Raw genomic sequence first — 23311 nt, 5'->3', positions numbered from 1 at the left:
TTTCACATCTGTAAAAGTGAGCAGCCTTCACGGCATTTCATTCTTCAGTAAAACTTCAGTAAAAGAAATTCAAACGAAAAGCAAAATATCTGAGGCTGCTAGAGAACTGTGAGAGCAAAGGACAGTGCAAAAGACATTACTTCCTGTACGTTATGTCCATGGCTTAGTGTGGAGTGGTATCTTAACAGAACCAACATCTGGGGTGGGAGGTCCCACTTTATCATAACAGGGAAATACCAACACTCAGAGCCAAACACCGAAATCAGTGAGCATCTGAGAGTGCTGTAGGTCATCGAGGACACACACTGGCTGCTATGAAGGTAATTATGCTGTGAAAAAATCTAGGTGCACGGATTTGAAAGAATAATGTCTCTCTGTCTACACACACACACACACACACACACACACACACACACACACACACACACACACACACACACCTAGCATAAAAAGAGAATTTCTGTTTGGTCACTTATTTCTTTGTTGTAACAATGTTTCTTAGCAATAAATTTATTACTGTTGGAATTCCTGCCATACTTGTGAGGAAAATGCATTTGTGGGTTGTGCCCATACAGTCATTGGTTGTGCCCATGAAAAACTAGCCAATCCTCTCTGCAGTGTTTCCAGATTCTAACAATTAGGTGTCTGACTGTCAGAATCTGTAATCATGGAACCTTCTACAGTGATCCGGTTCTGTCTGCTCTAAGAATGCCACATCAGCTCAACAGCTCCAGACTATTTATCTCAATTTATCTTTAAAAAAAAATACTGCTCCTCGCTGTCTTCAATCACAAGCTCAGAACCAAATGATAACTTTTTTGTTAAGTCTTTCTGTGGAAACTCTTATTGATAATGTTTTTTATTTTTATTTTTTGTTTCCTTTCATTATATTTTATTGGGTCTTAACTTGGTTTTATGCTATTATTAACTGTATTTTACTTTTCAGTTATGTTTTAGTGTGATTCTCCAAATATAGTTCAAATAAAGAAACATGGCAGTGGATAAAACCGTAATACTGGTGCTTCAAACTGCACAATCTATCCGTCATTTCATAATGTTATGTTGTGTTCAGTTATTCACGTGAATATAGTTGCTCAAGATTTTTTGAACTATTTTACCAAAGTGACATTCTACAACAATTCGCTGTAAAATTACATCACTTCCTTTGGTGCAATTGAACATGACAATATTGTGCCATTGGAGAGGCCTTTCTGACTGACGTTTCTCCAGTTTTGCTTTTTGCTAGTGTCATTGTCACTATTGCCCATTTAGGTTCAGAGGTAGTCCAGTATTTCCAGTACAGCACATCAATAAATGCTGGTACTAGAAGGTTTGCTGCATCTCGCTGCACAGTCTTAAGAGTGTAAATAGGCTAAGGCAGGCATCAACTCAACACCCAGACCAGTATTTTGTCCTTTGTGTGAGGAAGAACAAGAGCAGCACTAGCAGAGCCCTACAAAATTACCTCCACTAGGCTACTTGTGCATGTTTCTGACTAAACTGTCAGAATGATACTCCATGAGGTTGGCATGAGGTCTTTCTGTCCTTTAGAGAGAGCTTATTGATGCTCTAAACCAGGGGTGTCCAACCCCAGGCCTCTAGTGCCTGCAGGTTTTAGATATCAACCTGGGTCAACATACCTGAATCAAATGATTAGTTCATTATCAGGCCTCTGGAGAACTTCAAGACATGTCAACGGCTCCCTACACAACACTACTAACTCACATGCAATGTTCCCTCTAAGCTGCGCATGTGCGCAATTGCTGGCACGGTCTCTGCGCACAGAAAATCTGCGTTGTGCACAAAAAAAATCCAGCCTGAATTTAATTTAAAATTAATATGTTAACAATTCTGTTTTGCAGTGTTAGTCAGTAAATGACTGGCTGCTCCCGTAAGGGATTAGAACGATGCCACCTATGGGATGCCATAGTCCAGCCAATAATGCGATTCACATTCGTATATACAGTATGCAGCTAAACAACGTCGTTGACAGGCTATGGCAGCGTCCTTATGTGCCGACAACGGTGTTTTAGCTAGCAAAGCGGCGTGGATGATATGGAGTGAAGCCACATTAATAATAACGTGTACAACCATTGGAGATGTGAGCAGGACAGACGGAACAATTGACGGAAAACGTGTGGACTTTATACCAGTTTTAAATGTTGTGTTGATAGTAGAGATGGCACGATACCACTTTTTTATGTCCGATACCGATACCGATATCATAAATTTGGATATCTGCCGATACCGATATGAATCCGATATAGTGTGTTTTAATCAATAAAACTGTTTTTTTAAAAATATCTTGCTGCATTTTGTATAAGTTCATACTCAAGTTTAAAACAACAACTACACTAAAGCTATTCTGTTATACCTATATGCAAAAAAAAAATATTTATAGTTCAGCAATACTGATCAATCTAATAAACTTAAACCTACACCATCCTCCCTATTCTGGTATTTTAAAGAGTACTTAGCGTAAATATTAAGCAACCTAACTAATAGGGTTCCAACTCCCAGCAACAACAAAAATAAATAAATAAAAAATAGGGAACCACCCCTCACGCTCCACCTCATGATGCTTAATCAACGTAATCAACCTTAATTTGATGCAGTGTGAAAAAAAAAATGCACAGAAATCAATTATTTTTCAAGAAATATTAAATAGATTCAACATCTTTCTTCAACAAAATTGCAGACTGTACAGATGGTACCTTCCCAAAGGAAAAAGTACTATAGCTTACTAGGGTATATATATTAGACTTAATAGTCACTATATACAGTAATTGACTTCTATTCATTTTACATCAAATTAAAACTTTCGGTGTAAGATTCGGATAATTATTTATTAAAAGCTAGACATTTTAAATGAGAATAAGAAAGAAAAGTATGTCTTTGTGCCCCCTTTTCCCTGTTCATGCCCTATCGGCCCCCCTGGCTAAACTTTGCTAGATCCGCCCCTGCACAGTTACCAGCGTCAGCTACGTAGAAAAAGATCCTCGAGTAGAAAGTAATAATAAATAAATTCTAACAACAGCTGATCAAGCTTAAACGTGCTGCTGTTGTTTAGCCGCTGGTTTCCTCTTTCTGGTGCAAAGTGGGCCAAAAACAAACCAGAGAGATGGACTCGCGACAGAAAAGCCGATCAGCTGATCATTAAGCAGTTTCATGATTGAAGTAGCAGCAAGAAGAGGCAGTCGCTCCATATATCGTTTGTTAAGCTTAACGCAAGAATGCTTTACAAACATTCAGAGATGGACTTACACACTTGCTTTACTTCTCTCGGGGATAACTTTGTCGGAGATGAAATGCCGGGTTGCTAGCGAAGCTCCACATGCTATCCAGACCACCGACAGGTCCCGCATGCCACAGCCGCTCTATCACGTGATGCATACTGCTCCGACGTGCTAACGTTCTGAGGTGAGTTACGGCGTGTTGCAAGTTTTGTGAGGTGCTTTCGTGATATTTAATGGATCGGATTACATTTTTTATTTTTCTCCGATATCCGATCCAGTAATTTAGGTCAGTATCGGACCGATACCGATACGTAATATCTGATCGGTCCATCTCTAGTTGATAGGCCACATAAAACCAGAGTTATGATAAAAACAAATATATGCAATGTTTGGTTTTCTTCCTGAATACTATCGTTGTTTATATTTACTGCGGAAGAAACGGTAAACGGCGTTTTATAAGGAAAGCGCTCTCCCCCTGTGAGCAAAAACAAAACCAAACAAACCCACCCTTTCCTATTGGTCGAAAAATATACCATGTCGACCAATCAAAATATGATATGGCAACATGGCATTTATTGTTTAGGAAGGGGGGAAGTTTTAGGAGTGACGGAGGTGTTTTGAGATATTTGAGATATGAGAGATTTGAGACATTTAGCGCAAATCTTGTGTAGTTAGTGTGTAGTGTAGTCAATAGTTTTGTTGTGTGTGTCAGAACAATGGACTACTGAATGTTACAGGTGTTACAGGAGTGATACATCTCCTGTTGTCAGGCCTGCAGGTATCAGGCTGTTGTTCTCCTTTATCTCATAGTGGTCAGAAATTGTTTTTTGGAGTGGCACAAATAATTTTTGTGGCATCAAATTTGATGCAGAACACCTGATTGTTCTGTAAATAGTTTTAAATGTTTATTTAAAAAACGCCTTGGCTGCATTTTCAGGTAAACAGCTGCAAAAAACTTTGTTTGCATAACTCGGTTACTTTTTTGAAGAAGTAACTATATAAGTAACTATATAATTAAATTGCCCAACATTGGTCATTATATACTGTATTTTATTTTGTAGCCAGATTCTTTTGCAAATATATATATATATATATATATATATATATATATATATATATATATATATATATATATATATATATATAATTTTTTTTTTTTTTTTTTTTTTTTTTTTTGTACTTCCAATAGTGTTAACATCCTACACAGGTCATGAACAAGATTTTTTTTTCATCGTAAGTGGGCTAAGGCAGTTAATTAAAAGTAGTCTAACATAAATGTAAATGCTGTAATTTGATTGTTTTAATAAACCATGTAACTTGGATGGATTCGATGCTGGCGTGACCACAGTGCACACTGTCTGCTGTTGCTCACAGTGGTCCAAGGGACCGCTCAGGGAGTTTGTGTGTTCGCTCAGACACATGAAAAATTAGAGGGAACATTGCTCACATGTATGTTAAAGATTTTCATTTTGTATAGTTCACTCACCAAGATCCACTATTTGATTTATGCGATTTACCTTTCATTTATTTTTTGTTAGGTTCCATTTCTTTGAGCAGTGCATATATACTGTGCATATGTAATAGTAAATACAATTAGTTACAGGACTTACAGCAGTAAAACATTTATATGATCTATCAGTTTATCAGTATCCAGTCCTTTATCCACTTATAGTGTTTATAGCTTCAAACTGAAATACAAATTTGTATTGCAAAACAACATTAGTAATTGTAGTGTATAATCTGAAGTATCTGTGTGTGAGTGGTTTTTAAATGAGCTGCTGCACTGCACTGACGTATCATTAAGTTCAGGGCTGCCCAATCCCGGTCCTCGAGAGCTACCGTCCTGCAGCTTTTAGATGCATCCTTGTTCCCACACACCCGAATCAAATGAATGGCTTGTTATCAGGCCTTTGCCAAACATGATGGCATGCTGAAGAGGTAATCAAACCATTTGATTCAGCTGTGTTGGAGTAGGGATGCATCTAAAAGCTGCAGGATAGTAGCTCTCGAGGACTGGGATTGGGCAGCCCTGATTAAGTTGATACGTCAGTGCAGTGAGGATGTTTACAAAATGTTCACTGGCTTATTTCCAACAGCAGTGATTTCCTCACAGTTCCTCCAAACAACTCCCAAATTTCAAGGCTATTCAACCTGAAGCAAAGAATCTGTTTAAGTCAAGGCCCAGCTTCTCAATTTATCCCTGAGACGGCACACTTTTATTAGAAGGCTGGTTGCGGTCAAGCACAATCACCCTCCAAAGAAATGTCTCATGCCCTATATAACAAATTTTTATTTAACACAGGGCAGAGTTGAAAGAGAGTTGAAAAAATAATCTGACTCGGTGACAGTGTTTATCTTACATTAATGACTTCCTGTTTTCTCTGTTTTTATTCACTTTTCTTTAAACTGAAAAATGGTTGTTATGTCAAGACATTGCAATATTTCCATGTATCAAAATCCTGCATTAGATTATAAATCCACCAGTACACAACTGTACATAGATTCAGATGACCAGCGGTTCAAACTTTGCTCTATATCTGTCATGTTTTCTTTCCTCACTCTCTGCCTTCATACGTCAAAGCTATATCTGTCCAATAAGACTAAATGCGTATAAAGTGACACCTATAAACGATTTTAGTCAGGCTGAGTGTCAGCTAAATGGAGGCATCTGTGAAGTAACACTCTTCAAACAAGCCATGCTGCATTAGGGAAGACATCCACTGTCTATTTGTTTGCTGAGGATGTCCGGTATGAGGAAAATAAGTGCAGAATATGATGTCTATTCCTCATAAAGGCACAGCTTTATATTTGTTAAGCCTTTAATGGGCTCTTAGCATTTTCAGACTGGTCAGTGTCGTGTGCAAAGAGGAAGACTTGCACAGTCAGTGGAAATAATGTCTAAAAAAAACCCTAAACTTGTATTTCTGAGAGTCACACTGACTGAAAAAAAAGAAAAAAATATATATATATACGTGTGTGTGTGTGTGTGTACATATATAGAATAAATAGTGTTATTTGTACAGCTGTTAGAAAAATACATCTGAGCAGAGAATGTAAAATCACTTTTTTTAAATAACTTTTTCATTCCTCCGTACTTATTGCATTGCATACGGCTTGGGGACTCTTACCATGCACCACAGAAGGGACTATATGGTGGATGCATCTAAGACATAATTTTGACAGTCATGTAAAGTGGTGGACAGCATATGCAGTGCAATATGAGAGCTAACAAAAAGTTATTCCTTGTCATACAGGATGGTGGTTCAATATGAATAGCTTGTGTTTGTTTGATTTTTATGAATGAACTCTCAGGACTGCATATATAATGCTACAACTTAGCTTGACTGAGTTAGCCACAATAGCAGCATAGCCAGTGATAGCAATGGTGACTATCTGGCTATCAAAGCAGTGAAATATTTTTAATAGATTTTGGCACATAATAAGGATGCTCAAGTACAGTTTGGCTTAAGCTTTTTTGTTTTTTTTTAATAGCCTTCACAGTATTAAATCGTATTTAATAACACAATTGCAGGAATTAATATATATTGGGTGCTATGTGATCATCTTTTGTAGTTCATAATATATGAAAATAATCCGTTTTCTTTAACCTCCTAACTCTTTCATGGCATGCATTTTTAATTTCTCTTTGCTATTTGGGCTGATTGGGACCTGATGAATGTAAAAACAAAGTATTATCTTTTTACCTGATTTTTGTTTCTGGGAAAAATGATATCCACATATGAGGACATTCGTTTTAAATTTCGATAGAACAGTGGTAGTATACTGTCTTCGTATGTGGATATTGGGCCCTTGTAGAGCAAAATTTTGTATTTTGGTCTAGACAACCCAAAATGTGATGTCCACATATGTGGACGCCAGGTCCTGAGAGGTAAAATGACGTTATTTAATATTTATTTCTACACTCTGTTTAGTCATAGTTGTAAACCGTTAATCCGTTTTTTCCTTTTTTCCTGGCAAACGTCCCTGTCTAACAAGCATAATTTTCTCTTTCTGTATGAACAGGAAAATAACTAATCAAACAAGATATTAATTTTGTCATTTCAGGCAATTGCAAAACAGAGTAACAGACTAAACTGATAATTGCAGCCTTGAACAAAACAAAAAGTGTTTACAGACACGATATGTGTTCTTATATTTAAGTGAAATGGCATTTTGGTCCACATGCTGAATAAGAGGAACAATTTTCTGAATAGCGGACAAATTGGGGAACAGCTGGATAACATACTTCCTCAAAACTGTTGTGCATCATAAAACCTGACGAACTTTACTCCGCTGAACATTTTCTGTGTCACCTTTGAAACTTGAGCTGAGATAATATTTAACAACAAACCAATGTGTCACATAACTTTGTTGCTCTCTGCGCGTGTGGCACTGGATCGATGAAGTTGTGATTCGGAGCGATATCGGTTGTATACTTCACTTTACGGCCAGAAACAATGGTTGGTGGTGGTTTGTTAATACTCACACGTCGTTGTTATGCGTATGGAATGCTTCACACGGAACCGTTTGCACTTTCTGACTTTTGTCCCTTCGAACAGGTTTCCATTGCCAAGGTGCTCCTCGGAATTTTTGGGGCAGCTGTGGTCGTCGTTTTGATAGCGGTCCCCACGGCTATATTTCTTAATGGTGAGTCTTTGTTATTAATGCTTCACACACTGGCGTCATCTCTGCTTTACCGTTAAACACATTTGTCAGAAAGTATTTTATGCGCGCGTCATTGCGCGTTGTTTGGACCGTTGTCACTTAACACTTCTCTAAAAACACTGAAAGAAAACATTTAGCTCATCGGGAGTCACGTTGCCACCTAAGAAACGAGCGAAGTCACATTTATAAGTGTGATTAAAGTCGCAATGACGTTTCTCTGACACCCCATATGCATACCTTTAAATCCAAGCCCATTCTGTACCCACTTTGACAATTTCCATTATTACACATTAACGTAAGCGACATCCCACTTGCCGTTATCAGTTACAGCCTCTACAGCTCTTAGCTTATCTCATTGCTGAGCATCATAATGTGAGTGTGTGTGTGTGTGTGTGTGGGAGGGGGGGGGGGGGGGGGGGGGGGCTAGATATTATATCTGTAACATGTGATCTTCAAGTGCTTTCCAAACACGTGTTTCAGAAAAGAACGACGAGGCCAGCATTAGATCTTTCACCCTTGAGGACGTCTTCAACAGCTCACTGAAACCCAAATCCTACAACATGAGGTGGATTTCTGGTGGGTGATGTAATTAACCTGTATTTTTAAAAAAAGAAAGAAAGAAAGTGTGGGGCATGATGACACTGAGTTATTGTCTCCCGGACTGTAAATATGTTATCAGACAGGATAATTTATATCTCCAAAAATCCACTTTGTGTTACTGACTCACTGAGGCACATGAAATTATTGGCACGTATTTAGTTACCCAGTATATGGAACCAAATAACCTAGAATGCAGTAATATTAATAAGGACAGCTCTGACCTGCCTAATTCACTTGTTCTGAAACCAGAACAGCACCTTTTTTCTCTGAAATATCAAGCTGGTTTTGTCCATGCATCTACATGGATCACAAGCACTTTTTCATACTTTTGCATTCATGTTCCCAATGGATAACTAACCCCTGGTGCTAAATCTGGTGCTACTATGATTTTGGTACCAGTGGTTTTAACCCTCTCAGAGCTAACCTACCATAGGGTCTAACCCTAATTCTAACCCATACATTTGGGTATGTTTAAGCATAACTGTAGCATGTGAATAAATCAAGTAGTAGCTATAGCTAGATTAGAGCACTACAGCAAGTTAAAGTTCATTTCCATAAAGTAGTAGTAGCAGTTTTTTCAATTTAACAATCATGAGAAAACTTTGGTCCATATTGAGATTGTCATCTATATGACTGTGTCAACTGCCTTTTATCACAGTAATCAGTCATTTAGTAACTCTCTTCTTTAACACACATTTTCCCTTGTAAGTAGAATATTTAAGGGTGTGCTTTCATCTTTCTCATCTTCCACCATAGATCATGAATATCTGCATACGTCAGAAGGCTCAGTGTTCCTCTATGACGTCGCAACAGACAAGATATCAGACTTCTTGAGCAAAGACAGATTTGTAAGACATCCTTCTCATGTGCATCCATAGCCTTCTTTTAAAGCTTATAGCACACAGCTTCCATACAGATGCTGTGTTGTTTGTATGCAAGACTTTGAGGAGGTGTCTATGAAATGCTTACAATCTCTCTGTTCAACAAACAGATAGACAAAAATGCCTATGATTACCAGCTGTCAGCTGACCGCCGATACGTTGCATTCATGAGCAACTACTCCAAGGTAAAGTACCTTTATTCACATCTGATTCATTTCTAAACTGATTTATATTCAAAGTTTTTAAATGATAAACTACCTTACTTTGTTTTTGTCCCATTAGCTGTGGAGACATTCATTTACAGCTTCATATTCACTTTATGACCGGGAGTCAGAGTGAGTAACTTTTTTTTTCAACTACAAAGAAGGTTTTGGCTTCCTCTATTTAAATATATATTTATATCACCGACATAATTCACAACTTCAGTTACAGGCACCTCGTAAAATGTATGCTTAAATCTGTTTCAGCACATTTATCACACCCTCTGACATTCCTGATAAAGTCCAGTACTTTGCCTGGGCCCCTGAAGGGAACAAACTGGTAAGTTCAGGGAAAGACAGATGATTGCAGGCTTAATTTTGAATGACACTTCTGTTTTGAAGTGGGTAAAAGATTATCATGTACAACCTTTTCGAAGTCCTCCCATCCATCCATATATTTGGGTTTTGTCTCTTGACTTTTGTTTATTTGTTTTTCTAGGCCTTTGTTTGGAACAATAATGTGTATATAAAGACCAGCCCCAACTCTACATCACAACAAGTCACATTCAATGGCGAGGAAAATAAGATTTTAAATGGAATCCCAGACTGGGTTTATGAGGGTAAGTGGAAGATATATGAGTCATTTACGTTCAGTGTTTGCATGAGGAAACTTGCTTCTTACTGTTACACAAGTAGCTGTGTCTCCAGGAAGAGACCCTGATCAACTCTATACGTATCCTGATACAGACATTTGAAATTTTAATATCACATGTAAATAAACCATTTTATATTAATATTAGACCATACCATATGATAAATACAGGTACATAAAGACATTATTCAAGCACAAAAAGACAACATTAGTGTGGTGGGGTGTGGTGGGGCGTGGTCTGTGGCGCCGCTGTGGGAAAATACAGGTTGGCACACCGAAACTGCATCAGCTCATCACGCCTCCCCTGCAGCAGCGGCACAGACTACGCCACCGCCACAATTAGTAATAAAAAGGATGTCATACTTGACTAGCATTTAGATATCATACAAAGTTTAGGCCTCAGATCAGTTGTGAACTCACTGGAATCTTTTGGTGAGAAAAGCAAAAACTCAGATGGAGAGGTGTTTGCTGGCTGGTGTGATGCTTCCATTGTTTGGGTGAAATGTTTTTTAAATCCGTTCTAAATAGGTTGCTGCACCAACAACCTCCTTGTGATTGCTTTGATTACTAGCATATTATGCAACTACCTATACAGTAGTTTGCAGTGGAAGATACAAACTTTGTTAGCGAACACTCTGTAACCAACCACCGAGCAGTATTAAACTATAACAAAGACCAGAAATGTAGAACATTCATCTTTAAAGTAAAAGTTGTGCCTTACTGCTGAGACCAACACATTTCAAAAGGAGAGATTTTTATTTTGTAGGTGAACAGTCTCTGTTTTTTTATTGTCAAACTTTTTTAATTATTAATGAAGTGGAAATGCAGAGCAAGGACAAAGGAGCAACGCTGGTCTTTGAGCACTGTAGTGGTATGGTCTTAGACCGAGTGCCCTTCTGGTTTGAATGATATTGTCAGGGCCCTGGGTCTCCTGACCCAGCATGTTTAGTTCTTTGTGATTTTTGTATTTTTGTACTTGTGTGAGTTATTCTATGGTTTCTAGTTTCGATCCCTTGCCCTTCGTGTTTCTCTGTGTCCCCTCTGTTCTGTGTATGTCTGTGTCTGCATGTTTGAGTTTCCCTCTGTGTCTTTCGGTTCTTAGAGTCCTCTGCCTTATGGTTTATGTCTCTGTGTTTCTTAGTTGCTGTCTCCACCGTGTCAAGTTCGCGTCTCTGTGTCATACTTCCTGTTTTACTTTGAAGGTCCGTGTCTTATGTGAATGCGTCCTGCTTTGCTTGTCTCGTCAGTCCTGATTTCTCCCAGCTGTGCCCTCCTTATGTGTCTCATTCCCCTCGTTACTTCCCAGTGTATTTAAACCCTGTGTTTCTCTGAGTCAGTGTTGCGTTGTCCCTCAAACTGTGTGTTTCCTCGTGTGCCTCGCCGTCAAGTGTAAGCTTATATTTCCCAGTTCAGTTTTGTATGCTTTCCCCTGTCAGCAAATAAAGCTGAGTTTTTTGAGTTCATCCTTCGAGTCTGAGTGCCTGCATCTTGGGTCCTACTCCTGCCTGCCACACAGCGTTTCATGACAGATATTTTATTATAATGTAATTGATGATTTTGACTAATTACTGTACAGTAGAATACATACAAAGGATGTTTTGCTAATATGTCTGTACTTTAAAAAAATATGTTTACACTATAATATCAGTCATTTCTCTTCTGTCTTAGATTTTCTAAGACAGCAGCAGGCCTCAAATGTTCCCATTCATTTAGAAGAATGTTTGTGTTTTTACAGTCACATTTCAAGGAGTATAAAAAACCCCAAACACATATCGATCTATCGATCTATTGTACTGTGACAACATGAAACCATGCTGCTTTACTACTCCATAAGCTGTAAAAGATATTCTAACACAGCTTCATACGTTCATCGTTCCAGAGGAAATGTTCTCATCCAACCAAGGTCTCTGGTGGTCACCTGGAGGAAAGAACTTGGCTTACGCTGAGTTTAATGACACCGGGGTCCACACTATTGAATACTCGTGGTATGGTGAAAACCAGTACCCCAGCACTGTTTCTATTCCATATCCAAAGGTAGCACATTTGCTGTTTTGTTGAAGACATACATCAGTAATCAGTGTTGGCTTTTGTCTGTTATCTTATATTCTTTTGTCTTTGCAGCCAGGAACTCCCAATCCCACAGTGAAGCTATTTGTCGTGGACACTGACAATGCAACAAAAATCTCTGAAGTTGTTGTTCCAGACTCATTTGGCTCAGTGTAATCTAACACTTTCTAATATATCATTTCTTCCACAAATATCCAAAAACAAAATGTTGAACTTTAACTGTTCTTTTTGTTTCACTTCAGTGAGCACTACTTGTCTACTGTAACCTGGGTGAGTGATGAGCGTCTAGCTGTCCAGTGGCTAAAGAGAGTACAAAACCATCTCATCCTTCAGATCTACAGCTTTAATGGATTCACATGGAATACTTATGAGGTAAAACAAAAATGTATAAACCAGTACTTTTTCCTACCTTTGAGTCCATAACTTTGTGAAAACCGCTAAGATTTTGCTGACTGAGACTAGAGTTTTTTGACATGCTTCATGTTAAATCACATAAAAAATTGATCTTTTTATCTAAAGTATGGACAAAAGACTATTTGTTCAATATATCCCTAGATTTACTCTAAATAACTTAGAGCTCAATGGTTATGTATGTCAAATCCACTGGAAATTTGCACAACTGAAGTAGAATATGATCTGGAATGCATCTTCCATCCTATATCCCTAGTCTTATAAGGAAAAAATCTAGTCCAAAAATATTTTCTGTAGTCCAGGCTTATATACTAAATACAGTCATGTATGTAAATGCTGCAGTGTAATACATGTGGATAAAATAAACTTTTAAAGATCTAAAAATCTATTCTGGAATATCTTCATATAAACCGTGACAAAAGCTAGTCGAAAGTGTTAACTTGGTGCAGCAGAGTTTCTTGTGGCATTCCACTTAGCTAAAGGGCTGCTAATTATTTCCATTTATGTAAAAATGTGAAAGAGCAACCCTGCCATTTAGAGATTTTCCTAATTTGTTGGCTAAAGAGTTTCAAAATTCAGTTCCCAGTCACAATGTCTCTTTGTGCTCTCTGGGTTTAAAGCTGCTGAGCCGATAAGGCTGCTGTGTTGTACTCTAAACTGTAGCTTAGAACGACAATAAACACAAGTTTTAACATCTTTTCACAGCATCTGGAGGTGGCAAGCACTGGCTGGATTGGACGGGTATGGTCACTACACTGTTAAATGTTAAATAGGTATTAAATATGTAAATGTTTTAAAGTAATACATTCCATGGAAAGACTCACTCCCACAATGACGAGTATTGTGCTTACATCAAAGTGAGTCACGCTGTTGCTCTGACTGTCTGACTGTCAACAGACAGTGCTGCAGAAACACTCAGTAGAACACTGTATGTGTATTAATCCACTGCAGAAAATAGTTCCCTACTGACTGTTGGATAACATTTGCTTACAACCATTTATTTCAGGGTACTGAAATAAAATTAATATTAAAATTAAATGTGTGCTGACATGAATGAATTGCACAGAAAAGGCATAAAAGAATAAATAATAACACGCTTGTTCTTTAGTTCTCTCCATCAGAACCAGTTTTTGCCACAGATAAGAACAGCTATTACCTGCTCATGAGTGACACCCAGCAATACAAGCACATCCATCATGTGGTTGGGGTGGGTGTATGAGTACTGAAATATTTTTGCTGGCTAGTCTTTCTTTTGTCTTGCACAATATCTTTTATGAATCTTTATGAATCATTTTTTGTGACATGTTAACCACCCACACATATTCTGTATTCATGCAGGGCAAGGCTACAGCCATCACTTCTGGAGAATGGGAAGTTATTGACATTCTGAAAGTCACAACAGATAGTGTGTAAGTCAAATCATCTCCTACAGGGTTGTCAAACATAAGGCCCGGGGGCCAGAATCAACCTGCCACAGACGAAATCCGGCCCACTGAAAAGCTTTAGAAATTTTAAAAGAGTGCACTGAAGTTTTAACTGTCTTTTCACAAGTTTTGCAGCATTTCCTATTGATACAGACCTCCCCTTCCCCACCACCACTATCATCATAACCAGTACCAATACTGCCACCACCAACAATTAAACAGTTATATATCAGAAAAGTTGCTGTTTTTACCCACAACTTTGTCTGTAATTTTGCTCATTTATCATGTAGTTTAATTGGTCTGGCTTACTTAAGATTAAAGTGAGCTGTATGTGGCCTGCAATGTAAAATGAGTTTGACATCCCCAATCTATTCATTTAATTGCTTGCAGTTAATGTAATAGATGCACACGGTGTCTTCAAATTTTGTTTTTGGTCATCAGCTAGCTGTGTGGCAGGCAGAGTGAGAACTCAAGTGCAGGACTCCGTAGACAAAATATAAATGGCCCTATGTGGAAAAAGTGGTTAGCCCCCTCTGTTATAGCATAAATTAACTGTGGTGTATCACATCTTTGGATAGCTCAATTCAATTTCTCTAGCCACACACAGGTCTGATTACTGTCACACCTGTTCTCAATCAAGAAATCACATAAACAGGACCTGCCTGACAAAAAGGAGTTGGACAAAAGATCATCAAAAGCCAGACATCATGCTGCCATCCAAGAAAATTCAGGAACAAATGAGAAACAAATCTCTCAGTCTGGAAAGGTTATAAAGCCATTTCTAAAGCTGCGGGACTCTAGCAAAACAACAGTGAGACCCATTATCCACAAATGGCAAAAACATGGGACATGGGAGAACCTTTCCAGGAGTGGCTGGCTGACCAAAATGATCCTAAGAGCACAGCAGTGACTGAGCCAAGAGGTCACAAAAGACCCCAGAAAAACATCCAAATAACTACAGGCCTAACTTAATAAAGGTACAATCAGTGTTTGTGACTCCACAATACGAAAGACACAAAATGGCCTGGAGAATTCTGAGACAAAAACCGCTGCTAGGAAAAAGGAAGATAAAGGCTCGTGTCAATTTTGGAAAAAAAAAATCATCTTGATGATCCAAAACACACCAGCAAGTTCACCTCTGAAGGAAAAACTAAATGAAGACTTTGGAGTGGCCTAGTCAAAGTCCTGACCTGACTCAGATTGACATGCTGTGGCGTGATCTTAAAAAGGTGGTTCATATCTGAAAACCCTCTAATGTGGCTGAATTACAACAATTCTACAAAGATGAGTGGGCCAAAATTCCTCCGCAGTGCTGTAAAAGACTCACTGCCAATTATCGCAAATGCTTGATTGCAGTTTTTGCTGATAAGGGTGGCCAAACCAATTATTCGGTTTAGAGGGCAATCACTTTTTTACATGGGGCCATGTAGGTTTTGGTATTGTCTGATTGCCACTGATTATAATTAAGAATTCCAAAGTCTCCATACTAGTGTCCTTCAAGCTTTATTCCTACTTTGCTACATTCTTAAAACTCCTGCCTCACTCATTCTTACCGATTACTCCTCAGATATTTTTCAAGTAATGAAGAGGGTGGCAAGCCAGGAGGAAGAAACGTTTACAAGTAAGAATAATGATTTTCATGTTTTATCCTTTATCTTTCATTAAGAAATTCAATAAGAATTGCTATGTGGGCATTTTTATGTGTTTTAGGCGGACACAACAAGAAACCAAGTGTCTGACGTGTAATCTACGTGAAAACTGTTGGTATAACTCCGCTTACTTCAGCCACAATGCCTCCTATTACCGCATGAGCTGCAGTGGTCAGTTTTATTCTCTTTCTGATTCGTAAAAACCTACCTCTTATTCTCTCTAGAGTTTTTGGATCATTTGAGTTAATTATATCATCATATTCCTTACTCAAAGGTCCTGGCCCTCCTTTCTATTCTCTCATGGATAACATAAACAACAGAGGTAAGTTACAGTATGCAACTGGTTCTGCAGTCCAGAAAAAAAAAAAGTATTCCAATAACTTTCTTGTATTTGTACATTTGTAGAGCAAAGAGTTTTGGAAGACAACAAGGAATTTGTGAGCATGATTTCTGGTATTCAAATGCCAACCATGCGTCAAGGCACCATCAAATTGGGCGAATACAGTAAGTGAATGCAGAAATGATAATTTTTCCTTTAAGACTTTCCCCATCAGTTTCATTTTGAGCTGATAACATTTTTGACTATACTCTCTAACGATAATCCAATAGCAATAATAAACAACGACCCTGCAGAAAGCTTTTGTTTTTTTTTACACAATTAGATTGCCAGAATATTTTGTCAATGGCAACGGATAAGCATAATCTTGAACCATATGCAGTTGGCTTTGCCCATTTTAAACCTCAACCCCACTACACTGTAGATGTTTTTAAACATGAGATAAAATTCTTAAAATCCCTCTCATTAGAGTATCTGGGTCAATTACAAATCTAGTATGTTTATTTATTTATTTTTTTGATGTTCGCAGAAACAGATCTCAGATGTTGGTCCTGGGATCTGCTGGAGCCACTTGCCTAGCTTGGGGGGTCACTGCACCAAGCGCTTCAATTACCACTGTTACCTTCACCCTGCACATCTTTTCAAGCTCTTCTCTGAGCGCTTGGTACTTCTCCAGCTTCTCATCTTCCTTCTTCCTGATGTTGCTGTCATTCTGTATCGCTAGCTCTATCACTACAGCCGTCTTCCTCTGCTTGTCCACCACTACTATGTCCAGTTGGTTAGCCACCGCCATTTTGTCCGTCTGTATCTTGTCCCACAGGATCTTAGTTTGGTCATTCTCCACCACCCTAGGGGGTGTCTCCTATTTTGACCTCAGGGCTTCCAGGCCATATTCTGCACAGATGTTTCGGTATACTGTGCCGGCCACTTGGATATGGCGTTCCATGTATCCTCTGCCTGCTAGCATCTTGCACCCTGCTGTTATGTGCTGGATTGTCTCAGGAGCATCTTTACACAGCCTGCACCTGGGGTCTTGCCTGGTGTGATAGACCCCAGCCTATATGGATCTTGTGCTCAGAGCTTGTTCCTGTGCTGCCATGATTAGTGCCTCTGTGCTGTCTTTCAGTCCAGCTTTGTCCAGCAGCCACTGGTAGGATTTCTGGATGTCAGCCACCTCCTCTATCTGCCGCTGGTACATACCATGCAGGGGCTTCTCCTTACATGATGGTTCCTCCTCTTGCTCCTCTTTCTTGGGTTTCTGCTACCTGAGGTATTCACTGAGCATGTGGTCGGTTCGAGCCATCTTCCTGATGTGGATGTTCATTGTTTCATCCTGGACTGTGGTGCTGACACTCACTTGTCCCCAACCTCCTTCCTACCACTTAGCGTACAGCCTTAGGGTGCTGGACTTGGGGTGAAACCCTCCAGGCATGGTTGCAAGCTTCCTGATCTTTATGTCAGTGGCTTCTATTGCCTCCTTTGGCCAGCATCTCTTCAAGTGTCTGTGAGTCTTTGCTTGGTAGTTTCCATGACCTCAGGTAGGGGCAGCCTGCTATATTTATTAAGCAACCCTTTCTTCATAGCACCTCCGTGCTACCATGATCTTGGCCTCTAGTGTCCTTCTCCATCATCTTGTACACTGTAAAAATTAAATCCTGAAAAAACAGTAATATTCCGGCAGCCGGTGCGCCAAAATAATACCATAAAATAACAGATAATAACTTTCTCATAAAAATACGGTTATTTTCAGTAATGACAATACAGTTTGTTGCCCTAATTTTACATGGGATTTTGCCTTTTTCAAGTGCTTTTAAACATTAAATTAGGAACCTTTTAATGTGATTAAACAATGAAATTACCTATAAACAAGGTCAATGAATGCGGCAATATGAATAATAATACTTAAATGTACAGAAATATACAATTAACAGTTGGTTTAAATAATAATGGATTGCATTTATATAGCACTTTTCGAGACCCTCAAAGTGCTTTACAATTCTACTATTCATTCACTCTCACATTCACACACTGGTGAAGGCAGCTACAGTTGTAGCCACAGCTACCCTGGGACAGACTGACAGAAGCAAGGCTGCCATATCGCGCCATTGGCGCCTCTGGCCATCACCAGTAGGTGGTAGGTGAAGTGTCTTGCCCAAGGACACAACGACCGAGACTGTCTGAGCCGGGGCTCGAACTGGCAACCTCTGATTACAAGACGAACTGCCAACTCTTGAGCCACGATCGCCCTAAATAACATTATTTAATGTGAAAAAAAGTTTATAAGAATCATTTTATATATCTTTCCATAGTATTACATTTGAATTTAACAGTTCAATCTTTCAAATAACAGACAAATATTTTGTGAAATTATGATACATTTGTGAATGTATTTTAACAATCTAAATATGCATATGTACAGACAAATATATTTAAAAACAAGAAAATTATGTTTTATTACATTTACAGTGATTTTATGTTATTTTTCATTTGAAATGTAACATGACAGTCTATTTATGTAAATTTAATGATATTCTAGAAAAACAGTAAAAAACTGTAAAATACACAGCAAAATACTTTTATATTACAATTTTTTTTTACAGTGTAGCCATGGATCCCCATGATCACTCGTTTCATGGTGTATATCAGCTGGTTGGTTTCGTTGATGGTTGCAGTAGGGATTGTTGCTGCATTCACATCTTTTAGTAGACCTTCAAGGGGGTACTTCACATAGTCTTGGTAACTGGCTAGGAAGGGTCCAGGTTTCCAGTTTCACCATGATCTTACATTTCAGATCAGCTGCTCTCGCACTCAACGCCCGTTGTTCCATCATATTTGGGGCTTGGTACCCAATCTCAGGTGGGGGTGATGATATGACGTATCATCCTGGCTCCCCCTTGCCATAGCATTTCTGTTGTACCTCAATGATCTCCAGCTGTGATAGCAGTTCCTTCTTCCGAATGCTGGAACACCGAGCTACTAGTTGTTTCGCCGTCAGTTTGGATGCTGGGTATCGGAGATTCCATGGGTCCCACATCCTCTTTGTGTAACCCCTTGCACTGGGGTTTCATGCGTAGTAGCATCCATAGTAGTAGCAGTGGTTAGCACTGTTGCTTCACAGCCAGAAGATCCCGAGGCCACAATCTGCCCAGGGCATTTCTATGTGGAGTTTGTATGTTCTCTCTGTGTTAGATGCCAGTCTGTTGCTAGCCCTGCAACAGACTGGCAATCTGTCGAGGGTCACCCTATGGTAGCTGGGATAGACTCTAGCCCCCCCTGCAACTCTGCTAAGTATAAACGGAAGAGAATGGATCAATAGGTAGATACTGGCACTGATATATGCAATATCTTTTACATTAATGACATTCACTAATACTTGTTTATATTTATTATTGGAAAAGACAGGCATGTTTTAAATATGATCTGCCATTAGCAAAATTTGGAAACAAAAAGAATAATTTGGCATTTTGAATAAAAAGCAGTGGATGTCCAAATACCAGTCAACATAGAGGACATCAGCTTGCACGATAGAAGGTTTAAGCAGGTAAACCTTCCCTGAAGGTGGCCCATTGGAAAACTGTCATGAAAAAAAAAAACAATTATGAAAAATAATGTAGCTCTCTGGTTGAGCAGGCATCCTAATGTTCTGTGGCTGAAATGCAGTACCATGGGTTCAATTCTGACCAGCATGAAATTATTATTTGTACATTGTTTCATTATTTATTTTACTACATGTCTTATACCTACTACTCTTTTTATGTTCATATTTTTGACAGATCTCTGGTACCAGATGATTTTGCCTCCAGGCTTTGATGAGTCCAAGAAGTACCCTTTACTGATCGATGTGTAAGAGTTCATTTAAAAAATAAAACGAAAAGACTTTTTAAAGTAGGGCCAAAAAACTCATTCTGAATGTGCTTGATGTTCCAGGTACGCAGGTCCATGCAGTCAGAAAGTAAACTACGTCTACAGGGTAAACTGGTCCACCTACCTGGCAAGCACTGAGAAAATCATTGTTGCTAGCTTTGACGGAAGAGGGAGCGGTTACCAGGGCGACAAGTTAATGTATGAAATTTACAAAAGCCTGGGAACCAAAGAGGTGGAAGATCAGATAACAGCAGCCAGGTAAGGAAAGTGAGGAGGAGTTTAGACAAGTCAGTGCATCTCAAACAAACAGGTTCCTTCTTTGCTCCAGCAAGTTTGATAAAACTGGATTTTACTTGTTTCTGTGACTCCCATTTAGAGAGAAACTTAGTGTAGCGGAAATATCACGAGTCAATGATGGCAATGATCAGCAGAAGTTCTTGTCATCCCCTTATCCATATTAAATTCATATCTCTTTTTTTTCAAGGGAATTCATCAAAATGGGATTCATTGACAAAGACAGAGTTGCTATTTGGGGATGGGTAAGTAGTGAAGACTTTGTGTTAAACAAAAACGCCACAACGGTTAAACACATTGAGAATGTTTTAGTGCAAGTTAATGTTTCACTCACAAGTCAATGTGTTTGGCATGTACTCAAGACAATAGATGATCTGCAGTAATGAGTTTTTTATATTCAACAGTCCTACGGAGGATATGTCACATCCATGGTCTTGGGATCTGGCAGTGGAGTTTTCAAGTGTGGAATGGCAGTTGCTCCAGTCTCCAAATGGCGCTATTATGGTATTTCTTTTGCTGTCACTTTTTACAATCCCATTAATGATATGAAATAATAACATCTGCAACTATCTGTCTATTTGTACCAGATTCCATCTACACAGAGCGTTACATGAAATTGCCTTCACAGAATTCTGAAGGTTACGATGTAAGTTTCACAGCCAGGAATATCAAGTTCTCTGTCCTTTATTTTCAGCTGTGCGATTGTCTTTGTTGACGCATAAAAATTAAATCTGACTGTGTGCAGAACACAACAGTAACTGGCAGGGCCAGGAACTTCCATTCAGTGCAGTATCTTCTTGTTCATGGAACAGCCGATGGTGAGCAACACAAGGCCTCTATGTTTGTGTCTGTTTATTATTTTATAATTTTGGGGGGCAACATAAGCCTAAAACATAATAACAATAAGTGTGAGAGTTTATTTTTCATTCGCTGTGACAGAATACATTTGCAGCCCTGCCTTTTCAAACAGGAGGTTTTAGATGCATTCCTCATAGCCATCTCCTGACGTTGGAAAAGTGCAACAAAATTAATGTGGTTATAGAAAACTAAACTGAAATGTTCTAGACTAGTTTGAATTTCTACATGTGGTTGGTAAAGCACACTTTTTTCATCTTTTTTAAATTGAATGCCAATACTATTGCAGAAAATCCATTAGTATACCAGCACTTATCATTATCAACAAATTCATACAGACTGATGTAAAATAGATAGATCCAACACTTGCAACTTGATCAGCACTGACAAAAGTAATGGCCATGATCATACCACTATGTTACCTTTCAACGGAACCCTGCCTTATTGTTCGGTTTGTTTTTCTAGACAATGTCCATTTCCAGCAGGCAGCAGAGATCTCAGAAGCTCTGGTTGAGGAGCAGGTGGACTTTGAGGCCATGGTGAGCAACTTGGGAAATGCAACAGACAATTGTGGGACCAATGTCATGAAACACTCATACATATAATGCTTTCTTCTTTCAGTGGTACACAGACAAGGATCATGGGCTCGCTGGTGCTGCCAATCAACATGTCTATACCCACATGACTCACTTTCTACTCAGGTGCTTTGCATAAAACCAAAAATTGTTTTTATTTTCTATGAATAAAGATAGGCAAAAAAATACATGTAAACTCATTTAGTATTGGAAAATTAATGGGTGCAAAACTGTCCCAGTTCTAATGTTATTCTGTGTCTATGAGAGCTTGTTTTAGATATGTTCATTTAGTTTAAAAAAGCTCTGAATTAACAACAAACATCTTGCTCTGTGTTATTTTATTAAACCACAACGTTTCAGTCCAACTGACCTTCATCGGGTACAAAAAACAATCTGATACGTTGTAATTTAATAAAATAATGGTAAGTCAAAAAGTGTGTAATATGTTCTTTTAAAAATATCTGTCTCTTTAAGAATTAAAGCTGATATGGTTCCTTGTAAAACCTATATGTGAAAAAAATTATTTTTCTAGAAATATATTAAGTGTACATTTATTGTTTAAAATGTCATTTAGAGGCCAGCAGAAAAAGTATAATAATGCAAAGAATGAAATGGGAACTGAGTGTAATGGAATATTTTAGTGAACCTGAACTACTTGGACATTTAAAATTTCTACAGCATTGTATTAAGCATAGACACATCAAAGTATTTGATACAGTTTTATGACATTTGTAAAACTGTTAATGGAGTTTTTTCTAATGTAATAAATAATTAACAATGAGGAAAAAAATATCTTCTTGCTTCACTTTCAATTTTAAGGGGTATTTAAAGTATGGTGTCATTAGTGGGTTGGGTGTAGCTCAGGTGAAAACTAGTGTACCTGGGTTAGTGGGAGTTTTTTGTCAAAGACATCTGGTTTAAATATGTGTCATATCAAACAGTTGGTTCCATGTAGTATCGGAACTCTTGGGGGGAAAGGTCCCGGTGATGAAATAGTAATACCTGAAGTTTTCTTGTCCCTTTGTAAAAATCTGTGACACTATATGAAGACAGTCTTGTTGATTTTCTCCTTCATTATATAGACCCAGTTGATACTGAGTAGTGTTGTGCATTCAACGCCTTTTTGGGATTCCTTGACCCCTCCTGATCCAGCCGTGGATCCACAGCACCAGGAAAATCTAAATATGGGGAAGAGGGCTGTCACTAAGCTTATGTTTAAATCCAGCACCTGAATAATATTTCTGGATGTCAGTGCTCTAAAAAAAAATGTTATTTCATGATCAATATTCAATGTCACAAAAAAAGTCAGCAAAATTTAGTGTCAAAGTGAAAGGTTCCAGCCCTGATCCAGCAAATTAAATATCTGGTCTATGTGTGACAGTCATGTAGCATCACCCACCTGTATGTGTGTATTTATTATTGAATAGTCAGCTTGGTTAAACAGAGATAACTGCAACTGATGCAAAAAAGGGGGGGGAGAGAGATTTCCGATCTTTTGATTCTGAACGGAAGACTCCACAACCTCCATCCAGTTATGACGCCACAAATATTGCTTCCGATCGCAATGACACAGTAGCACATTAAAGCATCTCCCCAACTTT

At 38.5% G+C, this 23311-nt stretch overlaps 1 protein-coding gene across 3 annotated transcripts; it reads left to right on the top strand.

The window, feature by feature from the left end:
• The first annotated feature begins 183 nt into the window (after positions 1-183).
• On the top strand, positions 184-22453 carry LOC146642391 (dipeptidyl peptidase 4-like). Of its 3 annotated transcripts, none has more exons than XM_085398920.1 (26): positions 184-320; positions 7796-7883; positions 8382-8477; positions 9258-9349; positions 9493-9567; positions 9665-9717; positions 9850-9922; positions 10082-10202; positions 12114-12268; positions 12356-12453; positions 12544-12673; positions 13418-13453; positions 13821-13919; positions 14051-14121; positions 15704-15757; positions 15847-15956; positions 16060-16107; positions 16191-16289; positions 19896-19965; positions 20050-20244; positions 20471-20525; positions 20685-20784; positions 20868-20926; positions 21026-21098; positions 21601-21674; positions 21757-22453. In XM_085398920.1, exons 1-26 carry the CDS (start codon positions 315-317, stop codon positions 21847-21849), a joined length of 2223 nt encoding a protein of 740 aa, XP_085255046.1. In that variant the 5' UTR covers positions 184-314; the 3' UTR covers positions 21850-22453. The 3 variants fall into 3 exon arrangements, with proteins under 3 accessions (XP_085255046.1, XP_085255047.1, XP_085255045.1); XM_085398921.1 differs by lacking the exon at positions 184-320 and adding an exon at positions 7525-7696; XM_085398919.1 differs by lacking the exon at positions 184-320 and having other exon boundaries at positions 7745-7883.
• The last annotated feature ends 858 nt before the right edge of the window (positions 22454-23311 follow it).

The sequence above is a fragment of the Rhamphochromis longiceps genome, linkage group LG23 (genome assembly GCF_057381845.1).
Source record: "Rhamphochromis longiceps isolate RC_006_pf linkage group LG23, R_longiceps_female_GT1.1, whole genome shotgun sequence".
Lineage (NCBI taxonomy): Eukaryota > Metazoa > Chordata > Actinopteri > Cichliformes > Cichlidae > Rhamphochromis > Rhamphochromis longiceps.
Note: the sequence above shows the minus strand (reverse complement) of the source record. Positions and strands in the feature narration are given on the sequence as shown.

Coding starts and splice junctions, on each gene's coding strand:
- LOC146642391 (XM_085398919.1), top strand. CDS start 7,745: ATGCTTCACACGGAACCGTTTGCACTTTCTGACTTTTGTCCCTTCGAA. Junction 8,478..9,257: donor CAACATGAGGTGGATTTCTG/GTGGGTGATGTA, acceptor CTTCCACCATAG/ATCATGAATATCTGCATACG. Junction 20,526..20,684: donor GAGTTGCTATTTGGGGATGG/GTAAGTAGTGAA, acceptor TATATTCAACAG/TCCTACGGAGGATATGTCAC.